We start from the raw sequence: 14,999 nt of genomic DNA, 5'->3' as shown, positions 1-14,999 counted from the left end.
TCTGCGGCCTAAACAACAATGCAGCTTATCTATAGATCTTTACGGGCTAACGCCCCAGTGATGCGAAGAGGAAGACGCTAATTTTAAGCGTAACTTTTAATAGTCATTCTGCGCGTCATGCACAACCGTCATCATGGAAAACACTCGAAGAAATGCATATGATGCAGCTTTTAAGTTAAAAACAATTGAACTGGCTATCCAAGAAGGAAATAGAGCTGCTGCACGTAAGCTTGGCGTAAATGAATGATGAATGGTGAGATGTTGGAGACGGCAGCGTAAAGAACTGAGGCAATGCAAAAAGACGACAAAAGCTTTCAGAGGTAATAAAAGCAGATCGCCCAGACTTGAAAACGTATGTCATGTTACAATGTGGACACCTGCGGCTTATAGTCAAGTGCGGCCTATATATGTACAAATATTATTATTATTATTTAATTTGGTGGGTTTGGCTTATACTCAGGTGCGTTCTATAGTCCGGAAAATACGGTATGTCATTGGCTTTTTTGTGTTTGCATCTGAGTTGTAAGTTGATCACCTCCGTTCCCCAGCAGTGCAACCACTCTCTAGTCTATAAGATAATCAAATAATTATAAGCATTGCAGCTCTAGCCATAGATCTATGTTTGACACAGATTGATAAAGCCAGCAATGCTACAGATTCCCAGTCTGAAAAGGCTTATACCAGTCCTGTTTAAACTGGCATACTCCATAACTCCATAAGCAGGATAAACAGGTAGAGACCATGGATGGATGATGGTCTTAGTGTAAAAAACACCAAGATTTATTTCTCATTGCCAGGGACTAGTTGGGAAAATGTTTTTGTTCTCCTAGCAAAACAAAACCATCACCAAAATGTATCTGTGGTTACAGTGTTACAAGATGTGAGCACAATGCTGACTGATGTCACAAAAACTCCACACAATCATCCAAGCACTTTCCAGTGCGAGGCAAAGATATTCTCTGCCTGTCTGACTCTTTCTTCCCTCAGAAAACAAATTTTCTTGCTGATTCTTATTCACAGAAGGAATGTTCCCAAATATGAATGCAAATATGAATTCAGCGTAGTATAAATAATGCATGTATTACAAAACTTTGTTCATACATATGTTTCAGTAATATATGATTTTTTTGAGTCATGTATTCCCTCAAAAATCACCTGACTGAACTAGAGTTTATGCATGTTTTTAGCTTGTAATCATCAGAAAATTATGGATTCTTTAAATGTAAAAATGAAATTAGGTACCAATTGCAAGATTTAGTATCTTGTGATTTGCATCCAGTGCCAAAACAGTAGTGTGCCCATTATGAAGCAAGGCAGAAAGTGGGATGTGGTGGTCAGGATAGTAAATGGATGTGTACCATCTCAGGATTTTGTGCAGGAGAACACAGTTGGTGTCCCATTACAGATGTGCAATCAATGTACTACTTTTTATTTGCTGTAACGCCTTATATTCTCTTAATCATAACCAGTATTTGGGTTTCCTAAATCTAACTATACTATTTTAGTTTAAATCATTCGAAAAAGGAACTAACATTATCCGTAGAGTGTGAGGAAGCATCAGTGTTGCCGTTATGTCAAAGACATCTGTGTATTGTGTTGCAGAGATATCTACTGAAGCTAACATGCTAACCAGCTAGCCCTGGCCCCTTCTGGGAGATGCTGGGAGACGTATACACATGGCAAGTTTGTGAAATTTTGCAGGCTCTTTTAGTATTAGGTCTGGTAATTAAACAAAACAAAACAAAATCTCAAGAAATATTTTTACACCAATTTTCCTTACTAAACAGAAAAATACAGTCATGCTTTTTGAATTCAAGTTTCTCTGTTTTACCAAACCATGACTAGCTTTACCCTCAGGAGTCGACAGACGCGCCGGCGCGTCCTTATCACAAGACCACTTTAAGACGACGTAGCTGCAAGACGCAGCCTCGCTGAATCCCAGTTTTTTTTGTGTCGAAAGTGGGCACTTCAAACTATATACCAGTTTTTAAATTTTGTTAATATGTCAAGTAAAACCCGAGTTATGATAAAAAACATACGCACTGTTTTTTTCATGACCATTGCCATCACGTTTGGTGCGCGTTTGGGGCGCGCATTTTATGCAAGAAGACGCAGTAAACACCAGCGCATTGAGCGCACTTCATTCAGCGCATTTCAGCGCATTTTCCCCAGTCGGATTTTAGAGTTTTGTGTGATTTTAGGTCCAGTGTGTCAATACAGTATGTCAAAATGAAAGAAACAACAGTAAATCACACTTGTGAGGTTGTGCTGATCAAAAATGATTCCAAAATGTTGAAGTTGAAATATAAAATTAGAATCAAAAATAGTCAACAACTGACAATTATACATGACTTCAGAGGGTTAACCAACTTGTTAACTCACCAAAAAACACACTTCATTCACACAAGACATAAACTAACTCACTGACCAAAAGTAACTAAAAGTCGCCAAAACCAACTTGGCATATCTTTCCACAATTTGATTTGGTTCAAATAAATCACTTTCTAGAAGAAGAAGAAGAAGAAGAATCAGCTTTATTGACAGTATATATATTTTTACATACACACACTGAATTCGTCTTCTGCATTTGATCCATCCTTAGTTGAACACACACATGCAACACCCGGCAAATTACATGCAGTGAAACACACACAGGAGCAGTGGGCAGCATCAAGCGCCCGGGGAGCATATTGGGGGGTTAAGTGCCTTGCTCAAGGGCACATCAGCCGGCTAATGGAGGGGCGGAAGCATTTTTCGCATTAATCACTCCACCACACTCAAATTTTTCCTGCCCGTCCGATGGGGGAATCGAACCGGTGACCCTCTGATCACTTCTCCAACCTCTAGGCCATGGCTGCCCCCGCTGCTTTTGTGCACATCATCTTTCTTTTGTCCCAAAGTCCTCACTGAAGTTGCTGTACCTCTTTATTGCATCCCCTGTTGTCAAATTAGGTCCAAAGCTAACTGTGCCAGCAGCAGCTATAGCTACAGCTACATAACTAGAGTAAACAGTATAGTGAACAGCAGTGGCAGTAAGTCTGGTGATATGCTGCTTCCTATATTTTTGGAGCTACCTATGAATTCAAGCCACATTTTACAAGCTGCGCACCAACTCTGCAGTTCCTCACTTCTCTGCAGAGGATTTTAGTATCTTTTAGCTCATTGTTTTGGTTTTACTACTCACAGCTTCACTGTTTTTTGCGGTACTTTCAGTGCAAAAGCTCAGATGAGCTGACTATACACCATCTGGCCTGCGCTACACAGCAGACAAACAAAGCAAACAGCTGATGAACTTAGTGGAATAGCTAAACAGTCGGATATTTCTCTTGAGAGTTAGGAGTGATGAAACTGAGCTGAAAGGAGAGTGAATATACTAATAGAACTCCAAATAAATGCAAATGAGCCACCATTGCTGCTGTGTAAACTGGCAACTGTTTGCCAACACATTAGTAATATCAACTTTGGAACTCAGTGTTTTGTTCACAGCTTGTTGTTCTGCCCCCAGGTGCTCAAAATATCTACATTTTAGTGACATTGCTTTAATAATTCTTAAACCACTTTTCGTATTAACCATGGCACAGTTGCCTTGCACTGATATTATAAAAGACTAAAACTTTTAGATACAATTTGTAGCTTTAATTTGTAGCTTAGTGTTCTCTGTTCTTTTCATTGTTGTTTTGTTGTTACCAGAGGTATATATTCATATACTCATTTGAAAGCCTGCTGCTGGATTTATGTGCTCATCTGCTGCTCAGAGACCCTAGTTATAAGAGTTGGCTGTCATGTAGCATTGCATTCATGAGCTACATTATGTTGCATATGGTAGCTGCTTACATCTAGTGACTGATGTTTTTACATTGCTTCTTTAAGAATGCCAACGCATATATATTACAATAGCCACACAGGAGTGTCATCATACAATGGTGTAGACACCGATTCTTCACTGTGCTCTGACTTTGAGTATACATTTTGTGCTGAAGGTCAGAGTTCCTTTGCTGCCTACAGCTCACAACCTGTGTCTTAACAGATGAAGAATCACTCCATTTACTCTCTAAGACTGTCTGTTCAGCCACTTTAAGAGAAATCAATGTTCTTCAGCCCCGAGGAGAGCAACAATGTCTGCCATTCTGACCTACAAATGACTACTCTGCTACCCCTAAAGGCTTGTCTGTGTTTATATATGAGCTTTGCTATATGTGTGTGCATTCTGGTGTCTACTACATGGTGACAGGAAGACAAAGAGACATACACAGGTTGGTCTGTAAAGGACAATAACTCATATGGTATAGCATGTTTGTGACTTGTTTGTAACAAAATATTAAGCAGAGGTCAAAATATGAATAAACTTTTGATGTGTAGTGAGTCTTTGAATGGCAAGACAAAGCAGTTTGACATAATTTGTAAATGAATAATATAAAAGGCTAACATTTATTGTACACCTGATACAAAGAATGGCTTCATACATGTTGACTGGCAGGGGAAACTTGAATTTCTTAAGCATCTAAAGAGCAACTTAACATTAATCTACTTTGGAGTTAGTAAATTATATGTGTTGTCATTTTGAACACTGTTTCTGTTTTCTTAAATGGTAAGAATTGGTAAGCATTCTTTAGAACAGGTGCTTTTACTTCTAATTCACCATAATCACCATAACTAATTGAACATAACGCCCAGTGCTAAGCTGCCTTGAGTGCAATTTACCACCAACCAGATTATTCACTTTGAAGCATTTTGTCATTTGTTGATCACAAATGGTGAAATGGTGAGGGAGACAAAAATACACAAACCTTGAGACAATCGAAACATAGCAGAAACATGTGTTCGTGTTATGATTGGAAAACCACAGTGAACAGGGTTCAAATGCAACACTCAGAGAGCAGATCTTGATCCAAAAAAAGGGGGTTGGTACACAGGAGATCCATCACAGAAGGCAAATAAATCCAAAAAGGCAAAGGTAGAGACAGTTTCCGAAAGGGAAGCACAGATTCTGGAAATCCAGAAAAGCAATTGACACAAGGAATACAGGGCTGGGACGTTAGACCCTGAGAGATCTTTACGCTTTTGTGTCGCTTGAATTTTATTGACCACTGAGATCAAATGCATAGCACCCACTGAAAAGTTTAAGCCTCCTCAGGGAAGGGCAAAAAATTCATAAATAGGCCTAAGTAAATAAATGGTGAGTATGGCGGATAACTCATGATGATCACCAAGTTATGTCCATATTTTATGCTTCAGTATTGTGATGGCATTGGTTGTACTATTATACACACAGATTATGTAGCAGTACATTATCTCCACTGTGTATGTAAGTGTTTGCTGGTATGTTACCTGTTGTTCCTATGTCTGACAGACGGCAACAGCCTACAGCATGATACATTATACAGAAAGCTCAATAACAGTGATTTTGTGACACTCATCACTGTTGTGGTAATTACTTGCTTTGGGCAAAAACATCAATTGTTGCCTATGACTGAGATAACATTGACTTGGAATGAAGCTGGTTTTGTCTGAAGAAAATAGCTTAAGTGTGATGAAGCTTCCTTTCCTGCAGAGTAACTGACAGCTTTGCTCAGTGTGTTTTCGAAGTAGTTTGTCCAACAATGCTAATGCATTTCCAAGAAGATGAACGTGAAAACAAACTCTGCGCGGAGCCTACATCATTCTGTACACTGAAGCTCAAACAACCATGTGAATTAACAACAAAAACATTTGTGACTTATAAAAATTAATTTTCTATTAAGTTAAGTTGTCAATATAAAAAAATAAATAATGAGGCTCCACCGACAACAACTGGCATCTGAGCCAACATAGCCAACCAGATGTTGGTGACCACAAAATCCCCCCCAGAGTTCCTGTGACTCTTGCCCTCACAGGTCAGGTGGGGCCTCCAGGTTGGAGGTCTGTAGTATTTAGGTGGGTGATGTGTGGCAAAGAACGTCTACATGATTGCCAGAACCCAAGGTTTCCCAACAAAACGCTGAATGATTTTATTCACTTCACTTGTCAGTGGCTTAAATGTTGTGGCTGATTGGTGTATACTAAACTGCCTTTCGAGGATGCCCCTTTATTTATTTACATTAAATATATTGTTCATGTACTGTTTTCTATTGAGATGGATGTAAAAAAAGATTATGATGATTACATTCTCTTGTTTGTTTTACACATCTTCACAGCTTTTTTCAAATCGTTCATATGAACAGAGTTATTCACTGGTGCTCTCCTCTCTGTCTCTCTATAGGAACCTGTTGTACAGCCTTCCAGGGAAAACTCCTCAGTTTTCCATCCTCAGGTTCTCACAGGAGGCTGCCCTGCATTGCAATGTCACCAGCAAAGTAGCCAAACACAACTCAGCAGAGAAGGAAGTACTGTGCCACAGCACCATGAACCAGTCTCTGTCCCTCATCCTCAGGGCCATCCAGTCAGCTGATAGGCTGGTGTGTTTTGGTTTGGACTTGTTTGAAAATTATCCAAATGACATATGATCTCGGCTCAACAATGAGCTTTAATGCACTCAAAAGCAAAAAAATACCACTGATCAATAAAGTTTAAATACATGCAAACATTAAGATACAATTGACTCTCTGACTGACCTTGTCCAAAACTTCCCCTTACTCAAAAAGTTATAAGTCAAAAGTTAAGAATCCTCAAAAACAAATACTGAATCAATTTAGACAGTATGCAGTACAAAATGTAGTGAGAAGTTTTAGACTTAAACCTAGAAAATGATTTTCATATCAGGGGTAAATATTTGTTTTCTGATTGATGAATGTAGTAAAACTGACTTGTTGCACACTAGCTTTTAGATATGCAAATAATATTGACACAGTGGGGTCATTTAAATTGCACTATACCCTCCTCCAATGAAAGCAGGCCAGTAATGTAACAGTAATTTTTGCATTGTTAATTTTCTTTCAGCAGACATTTGCTCTGTTGTCCATGCTTTCCTGGATAAATCCCAGCACAGGAGGTTTTGAGAAAACTAAAGCACCAGTTCAGAAATGCTTACCTGAAAAATTAGGAAAATGTTAAAAGATCTGAATTCTGTTTTTACAGGTGTAGCCATGTTAAAGAAAGAAAGTGGTTATATGGGGTTACACTTTAGTAACACACAGTGGGAGATGGGTAAGCTGAATAAAAAAACAAGACATTGGCTATGCGTAGATTTGTGTCACTGATGATACTTGTTTTCACTTTTTTGTGTGCTCATAAAGGGGAATTTTATAACCTGGGTCTTTCTATCATTAATTTTGCATTCATCACTGACAATGTAGAGATCTGAGAAATGCAAATCCAACAAAACAATGTACAGCTGGGCAAGTAGCTACCTAATTTTGTCCAAATAAAATCTTCCATGTGGTACACCTGAATTAAAGACTCACTGGCTGCCCAAACAGTGAGCTTGGGTAGTCAGCAAGCTTCTCTAGAAGTAGACCCCTATGCAGTTAGCTACAAGAGATAACCCAAGGGATTTATGTAAAATTTAACTTAGTTTGGAAATTTATGGGATGCTCATGCAGCTTGCCTCAGTATGCTTTGTTTTGGCTAAGCTGTGTTTCCTGAATTGAAGGTAGAGACAGTAAAGAATATAAAGTTAAGAATGAATGATGAATTATACAGTTGTCTCATCTGACAACTGTAAACTATAAAATTAAAATGCCAAGTCATCCATAAAGGCCTTGTTAAGCAATAAGCCATTCTAGTATCAGCCCAACAACACCCTTTAGCTGTTCTCACTATAAGCCTTGGTATCTTATGGCTCATCACTTTTATTAAAGAGCAATAAGTCACATTTAAAACAACAGAACACAGCTATTCAAGAAATCTAATGCTTTAAGCAATAAAAAAATTACATTCATTCTGCAGTGCAGTCAATGAACAGCATCTATAATAGTTCAAATAAATGTTTGCGGGGTGTGTTTACCGATGACTGATGAGAGTCTATGGCTTGGCCTGGAGCCCCAAACAACACCCACAGTAACTGGCAGTGTTAGCAGGTGGGAAGCCGGTGGGGGAGTATGTCCGTGTTGTTCACACTAACTTCTCCTGCTGGTAAAACTGGTACAGCTGCTCACTGCCAGGTGAAAAGTAGCAGTTGGTGGCTCCATGTCCTTTGTCAGAGGCATATGGAAGGTAGTGTGTACCTGTGACAAGCCAATAAGGAAAGAGGGGAGAGAATGGTAGTAAAAAGTAAAAGAAGAACATTTTAACAAACATTCAGTAACAATAAACATTCAAGGCAAGGCTTTTTAAGAATCTCATCTAACCTAAAGCATACAACAGCTGAAAATGCCAAATGCTGCCACACTATTAGCGACCAAGAAACCCATTCCTGTGTAGCCTCACAGAGTAGATGAGGTAAAACACTCAAATGTTTCAGCATAAACAAGTGAAATTAAGCAGCAGAATGAGCATCACAACACACAGTAATTCCAGCTGGATACATTTGCAACCATTATGCTCTATTTGATGGTTACGCTCCATTTGTCATTCTCTCTCATTTCCTCAACGACTGTTCTACATTCTGAAAACTCTTAATATTTAAAGTGGCAAAAGCCTTCTCACATTCTCTCCCTAATTAATGCCACCATTCAGTGATCTGGCACACTGTGCAGCAGTTTGTTCTTCTCATGAGATCCTGGAGCCTAAGGTTGGAGATGTACTTGCTTTTCAACCACACGTTTGATTTGAATGTAAATTGTTCACACACTGGCCTTTGTCCTGTGTGTCTTACAGGAAGACACCACCACCAGTGGCTGCACCAGAGAATATCGACTGCTTAGAACCAGATTTGCATGATGTAAAAAAATATATGTAGAAACAATAAAGGAGGTTAATATTTTGTTAATTCTGAGATCATGGCAGAAAAAGAGACAGCAGCACCATTGTAGATCAGATGTAAGGCCCATAAATTCAGCAGATTGCGACAACCTCAAGTTGCATTCAGCCAATGTGAGTAATCAATCATGGGAAACACCACCAGTAATTTCAAATATCCACCACACCAAAACACAGTGACCAGGGAGGTCAGAAGAGTAGAAGCCGTCACCCCCCACTTTCCAGCACTTTCCATCGCCCCCATACTGCCCCCACACTGCCATCACACTGTTCTTGCCATTCATGTGTGTATTGCATCTTATGTACGAGTAAATCCTGAGGACATGCACAACCACCATCACATGAACACGCAATTAAAAGCAAGTACATCTCTGTCCTGCTAGCTTTAATATCCTGCACAAACATAAATAGAAACCTGAGCAATATATCTTGATATGATTATGAAATGGCATTCAACAAAGATTACTGTGAGGAAAAGCAGCTATGTATGTTGGTTTATGGTTATCGAGCTATGACTAAATCATTCAGTCTATCCAACCAAAGCTGCAAACCACAGACCAGCAGCTCCACAATCCTTTCAGATTACATGGAGTTGTGTGATTCAACAATTTTAAAAAAAAAAAGCTACTGGTAAATGGGGCATTAGGTTTTTATGTAGTTAGGCATGATGTATACTGCAATAGTGTTTGTGTGAAGAAATAATAAAAATTAAAAAAAAAATAGAGCACTATTTTATAATGTCAAAAAATCAATTTCATACTTTAACTTATTTGTAATAGTTTGAATGTGCTACTTTTTTAGCATGATGAAAGGGTGGGAGGGCATGATATGGACTTAGGTTTCATAGTTTGTAATTTCCTATTGAGTCTGAATTTTGTAGAGTTTTAACATTTTAAAAATGTTCTGATACATGACTTAGCATCTGGAAAGGTACCAGCAGCTTTGTCTACATTTGCTTCTTTAGATAATCTGTTTGTTCTGGTATTTACTGTTTACATGGTCATAATGATGCATTCAAATAATTTAGTTTTTTCATGAATTACATCTCAATCTCAGCAAGATTTGATACACATTTATTAAACATTTTATAAGGTAAACTGATAATTTGTATTTGCCCAGTTTGCAAAACTGATTTTAGAAAATAAATCGTTTCAGGGATCAAAAATGTAAATGTTCATTGCTTTAAATCATGTGCCTTTTATCAGAAAATAAATGCTTTAATTTACAAGTATAGTGTCAAATAGAATACCAAAAAATGATTAAGATTCACATTTTCATGGATGTAATTCACAATTAGAGTTCCTCACCTCAGACTCCACAATCAGCTGCAGAATCCAACCAATTACATGCCACTGTATTGATAATTAATATGTGCGTTTCACTATAACTAGTTAACACAGGAATGTGCGTTAGTTCAGACAGAGCACAAAGTGAATTTTAGTAACATTGTGATTGCAAACACAAAAAAAGTCAATAGACAACAGAAAGCTAATAGTGTTGTTAGCTAGCTACAGCTAGCCCAGCTACAGCTTGTGATTGGCTGCACAGATGTATGACAGAACTAGATACTGGCCTCAAAGATGGCACCTACTGAGTCCAATGAGAAATGCTTGCTTGCTGCATACTAAAAAAGTTTTCTAGCTTCCAGGTTTACTTCCTGAGTATGCATCCCATTGAATATGCGCAGCAGCGTTTGTCCCGATGGCCCCATCTGTGAGTTCCCACGTGGCTCGTAGACTTTACAGTGATGATGTCAGGGGGTTTTTATATGGCTTTTCTCGGCTCGGAAAAAGTTTTACAAATTTAACACCTCGGACTCATTTTCCCTTCACAGAGCTGCAGCAGCCAACATGACCAGAATGGGAGTGATTTACACCTCTTTGTTTTTCTGTGCTAAGCTAACGGCCGTATTGGTGTTGATGAAGTGTAATGTTAGAAATAATCTAAGCTAAAACATAGTCTTAAGCTAAAAATAAGCTTTCAACCATGTTAGACTTCAATGCACACTATGTGGCACAGAACCAGACTCAAAAGTGTGACACAGCACATTATTTTCTTCGACCATAATCACTTTTTGCTGAGTTCTAAAATGTTGAAAAGTGATTTTGATTCCAGTTGGCCTTATGTTTTATTGTATGAAAAGTCTGCCTCACTGCATGAACTTTTTCCACCAATTCCGGCCATTTGTTTTGCACAATAATCACACAGAATTCTGTTATTCACTTATTATTGTGCTATGACATGCTTATGTGTTACAGTGTTGTACATAAAACTCAAAATTGGTTCTCTGCCTTTTTTTTTTCTTTTTTTTTATTATCTAGAGTTAAATTAGAGGATACAGGCATTCACAATTTTAGCATCACTAAAAGAAGATATTACATAAATGTGACAATTTGCAGTAAAAAAAAAAAAAAAAATTGCATCATTGCACAAGCAGGGTCTGCACCCTTCCTCTTAGGAGGTCTCAACTCACAGGTTGAAAAATACTTGACTTGGTTGAAGCATGGGTTTATTGTGTACAGTATTTATTTGAAAATTTGGACAGTTACAGTAGTTTGACTTAATATGCAATGTCAGATCATTTTTGATAGAAATCGACAATACTGGATACTGCTGTATTGTGGAATTTGCACAAAGTTGTGAATGTTGTATGTGATATTATTATAACTAACGCTCACACTGTTATCTATTGTTTTCTGAACCGTACTTTTAAAAAAAATGCAAAAAAAAGTCTTGGAAAAAAGTGTTGGAATTATTTCAAAACCTATAAAGAGTTTTGAAATGTGACTTATAAATGACTTGTATTGAAAACTGTTTATTGTTAATTTGCTGATTCAGTATGGCCTGGTTTCTGCATGCATGACATAACTTAAGTAGCTTATTCAGATATTTTTCTGGCATGGTTTTTGTCTTCTGAACTTTGAAGTCTTGTTGAATTTTTAATGCAATAAAAAGCATTTTAAGCATCAACCCTTGTTCCTGCTCACATGTAACTGGAAGACAATAGAAAAGGACATACATTTTGATAATCAGCACAACAAACATCTATAATTCCAGCAAACGCTGTTCGCCAGACAACCAACACCACTTTATTACTGCCACTGTGGTCTCATACAGACCCCTTTAGCATATGTGTGTGAAATGCAAAGCTTTTTTGGTTAATATTAAACAGCATTTTGTTTAAGTTTACACACAAAAACTACCTGGTTAGGTTCAGGATGTTTGCATTCATATGGGACACAAACCCTGGTCTCCTGGGTGTGCGTATGACCCACCATTCAACATCAACCTCCTTACGACTTTCTCACACTTTATACTACATCAGATTGAGCAGTTACTAAGCTCACATTGATGCAGGTGGGTTTTACAAGCTGACTAGTTTAAAGTCTGGTGCATCTCACATAAAAGCTAGAGGCATGACAAAACAGCAACATTTCAATTCAATTCAATTTATTTATATCGTGCCAAATAACAAGAACAGTTTTCTCATGACATTTTCCAATTAGAGCAGGTCTAGATCAAACTCTTAATTTGATTTGTAGAGATACCCAACAAAATACCCATCAGCAAGCACTTGGTGACAGTGGCAAGGAAAGATTTCCTTTTAGAAGGCAGAAACCTCAGAGTAGACCCAAACTTAATGTGGCCGACCATCTGCCTTGACCTGTTGGGTTTAGAGAGAGAGAGAGAGAGAGAGAGAGAGAGAGGGTGAGATAGTGGGCGGGCGTACAGACATTGATATCAAAAGAGTTTTGGAATGAGAATGACAGTATTAACAATAATAATGATGATAGTAATAGAAGTAATAGTAATAGTAGTAATAATAATAATGCAGAAATATAACAGGCGGTGATAACAGTTGTTGGTGTCAAGCAGGACCACAACAGGAGGTCCAGACAAGATTCATGAGGACCTGAGAGATGAGAAAGCACAAAGAATCCAGGGAAGAAGTGAAGTTAGTGATATGCATTGATGGGACATGAATATGTGTGGAAGGAGAGAGAAGCTCAGTGCATCATGGGAGATCCCCCGGTGGTCTAAGCCTATAGCAGCATAACTGGGGGCCAGCTAGAGCCAGCCCTAACTATAAGCCTTATAAAAAAGGAACGTTTTAAGCTTACTCTTGAACGTAGAGAGAGTGTCTGCCTCCTGGACTGAAAGGAAGGAATCTTGATAATTAAAGCCTCTGGTTCCCGATTTACTTTTGCTGGAACCACAAGTAACCCTGCACCCTGGGAGCATAGAGTTCTGGTTGGATAATAAGGTACTATGAGGTCTTTGAGATAAGATGGTGCTTGACCATTTAGGGCTTTGTATGTGAGGAGGAGTATCTTAAAGTCTATTCTGAATATTACAAGCAGCCAGTGCAGTTAAGCCAATACAGGAGAAATATGCTCTCGAATATGAGTTTTTGTTAGTACATCATGTGTTGTGGCATTCTGGATTAGTTGAGTCTTTATGGACTTACTGGGGCAGCCTGATAACAGGGAGTTGCAATAGTCCTGCCTCGAGGTCAATAATGAACTAGTTTTTCTGCATCTTTTTGAGACAGAATGTGCCTAAATTTTGCAATGTTGTGAAGGTGAAAAAAGGCAGTCCTTGAAATCTGAGCTATGTGTGAGTTGAAGGACATGTCCTGATCAGAGATAACTCCCATCTGACACCCTGGGAATGAGACCAGACTGTTTATGCTGAACCCCAGTGGTTTAACTTCTCACCTTGCTGCAGTAATGTAGAAGTGTGTGTCTGCACACCATGACATCAGTGTTGGGTGTTGTTACAGGTGCAACAAAGCACACATCTAACCACAACAAGCCACACCTGTCAGAGAATAGAATAACTCTTATGTCTCATGTCTGTGAATAACTACCTACCTAACCACTCAACTGCTGCAATAATTGGATAATTTGATTGATATAATCTAACTAATTAATCTAACTAATCTGCATTTTCCTGTGTCACTAGTTGGCTCAGGAATAGAGAGAAAGGAAAAGATAGCATGGTTTGTGCATATAAAGATGAATTTTTGTTTGGCCACAACAGGAACATTGAAACAAAATGTAAACGTGAAGGTTTAGCTCTAAGCAACAGCACTGGGTCTGTGGTGCATGAGTAAGTGGAAGGTGTGCTGTGGGAGTGTTTTGTATTGCCGTAAACATATGAAAGCTAACTAAAGTCAATACAGCGAGAAGGAGAACAAATGGGAGAGCGACAGTGTCGGAGGTGCTCGGATGCAAAAATAACAATAGTCCTTCCACAGTCCAGAAAATCTCTGTTAGGTAATGTAATGTATTCAGAATTAAAGTGCTCATGATAATTATTGATGCATCAATGCATACATCACCTTATGTTGCAGCTGGTGAAGTCAGGGCCTATTTTTAACTATCATCCTTCATTTGTTCCTTATATTTTATATTATTATTCAGAATGTTCAAAGTAATTAGTAAGGTTATTAAATAAATAAAGTGGATTTTAGTAGAGGTTTAAAATACAGTAACATGAAACACCCAAGCAAAGTACCTGTAACTCAAAGCTGCACTTTGTACAGGGTGAGAGTGTATGTACTTAGTCACTTACAATATGAAAATACAAGAAACAAAAATGTTAATAAATAAAAAATAAGGGCATAAGAAAAAAATTGGCAAAAATAAATAAATAAATAGGTCTACGTATACAGATTTATTTCCTGTATCTCTTATGAGACCCAGTACTGTAGTTCCTAGTCAGTTCTGAAAGTTTTTAATGGAGCACTGTGGGACCATTACACTTCATGTTTATTTATAGTCTCATCTCGTGAGTTCCTGTAAAATTTAAAATAGCCTAAAAAAGGCTGAGTTTGTGTAGTCTCTCTCGTCTGTGAACCATCAACGTTATTGCTATAGTGTCTGGTTAGTGGAGTGAACCTATGGCTTTTGCATTGACAAGTCGCCTGTATTATTTGTAGCTGTTGATGCTACATGTGACTCAATGGACTGAGCTCATGTGTAATATTTTATAATGTGCTATGCTCATCACCTATTTTGCGCTAGTTCAAATTTAATGTTCTGAAGTAGAACCTACTATCCCTTTCCACATTCATCAACGGGCGCGTGCAGCGTCCGGATGACCGTGCGCGCTCACGCGTCGCGAGAGAAAGGGGCGGGAGAGGAGGAAAGCAGGAGTGA

The 14,999-nt window shown here is 38.3% G+C and overlaps 1 protein-coding gene across 3 annotated transcripts in view; it reads left to right on the top strand.

The window, feature by feature from the left end:
• LOC124061065 (inactive N-acetylated-alpha-linked acidic dipeptidase-like protein 2) overlaps positions 1 to 7,150 on the top strand; it is a 466,730-nt gene extending 459,580 nt beyond the window's left edge. For all 3 annotated transcript variants that reach the window (XM_046392589.1, XM_046392590.1, XM_046392591.1), the window contains one exon: positions 6,239 to 7,150. In XM_046392589.1, the coding sequence (XP_046248545.1) occupies positions 6,239 to 6,482 (244 nt within the window). In that variant the 3' untranslated portion in view covers positions 6,483 to 7,150. The remainder of the gene's footprint in view (positions 1 to 6,238) is intronic.
• The last annotated feature ends 7,849 nt before the right edge of the window (positions 7,151 to 14,999 follow it).

This window comes from Scatophagus argus, chromosome 6 (genome assembly GCF_020382885.2).
Source record: "Scatophagus argus isolate fScaArg1 chromosome 6, fScaArg1.pri, whole genome shotgun sequence".
Taxonomy (NCBI): Eukaryota; Metazoa; Chordata; class Actinopteri; family Scatophagidae; genus Scatophagus; species Scatophagus argus.
This window is presented reverse-complemented; position numbering and strand designations above follow the sequence as displayed.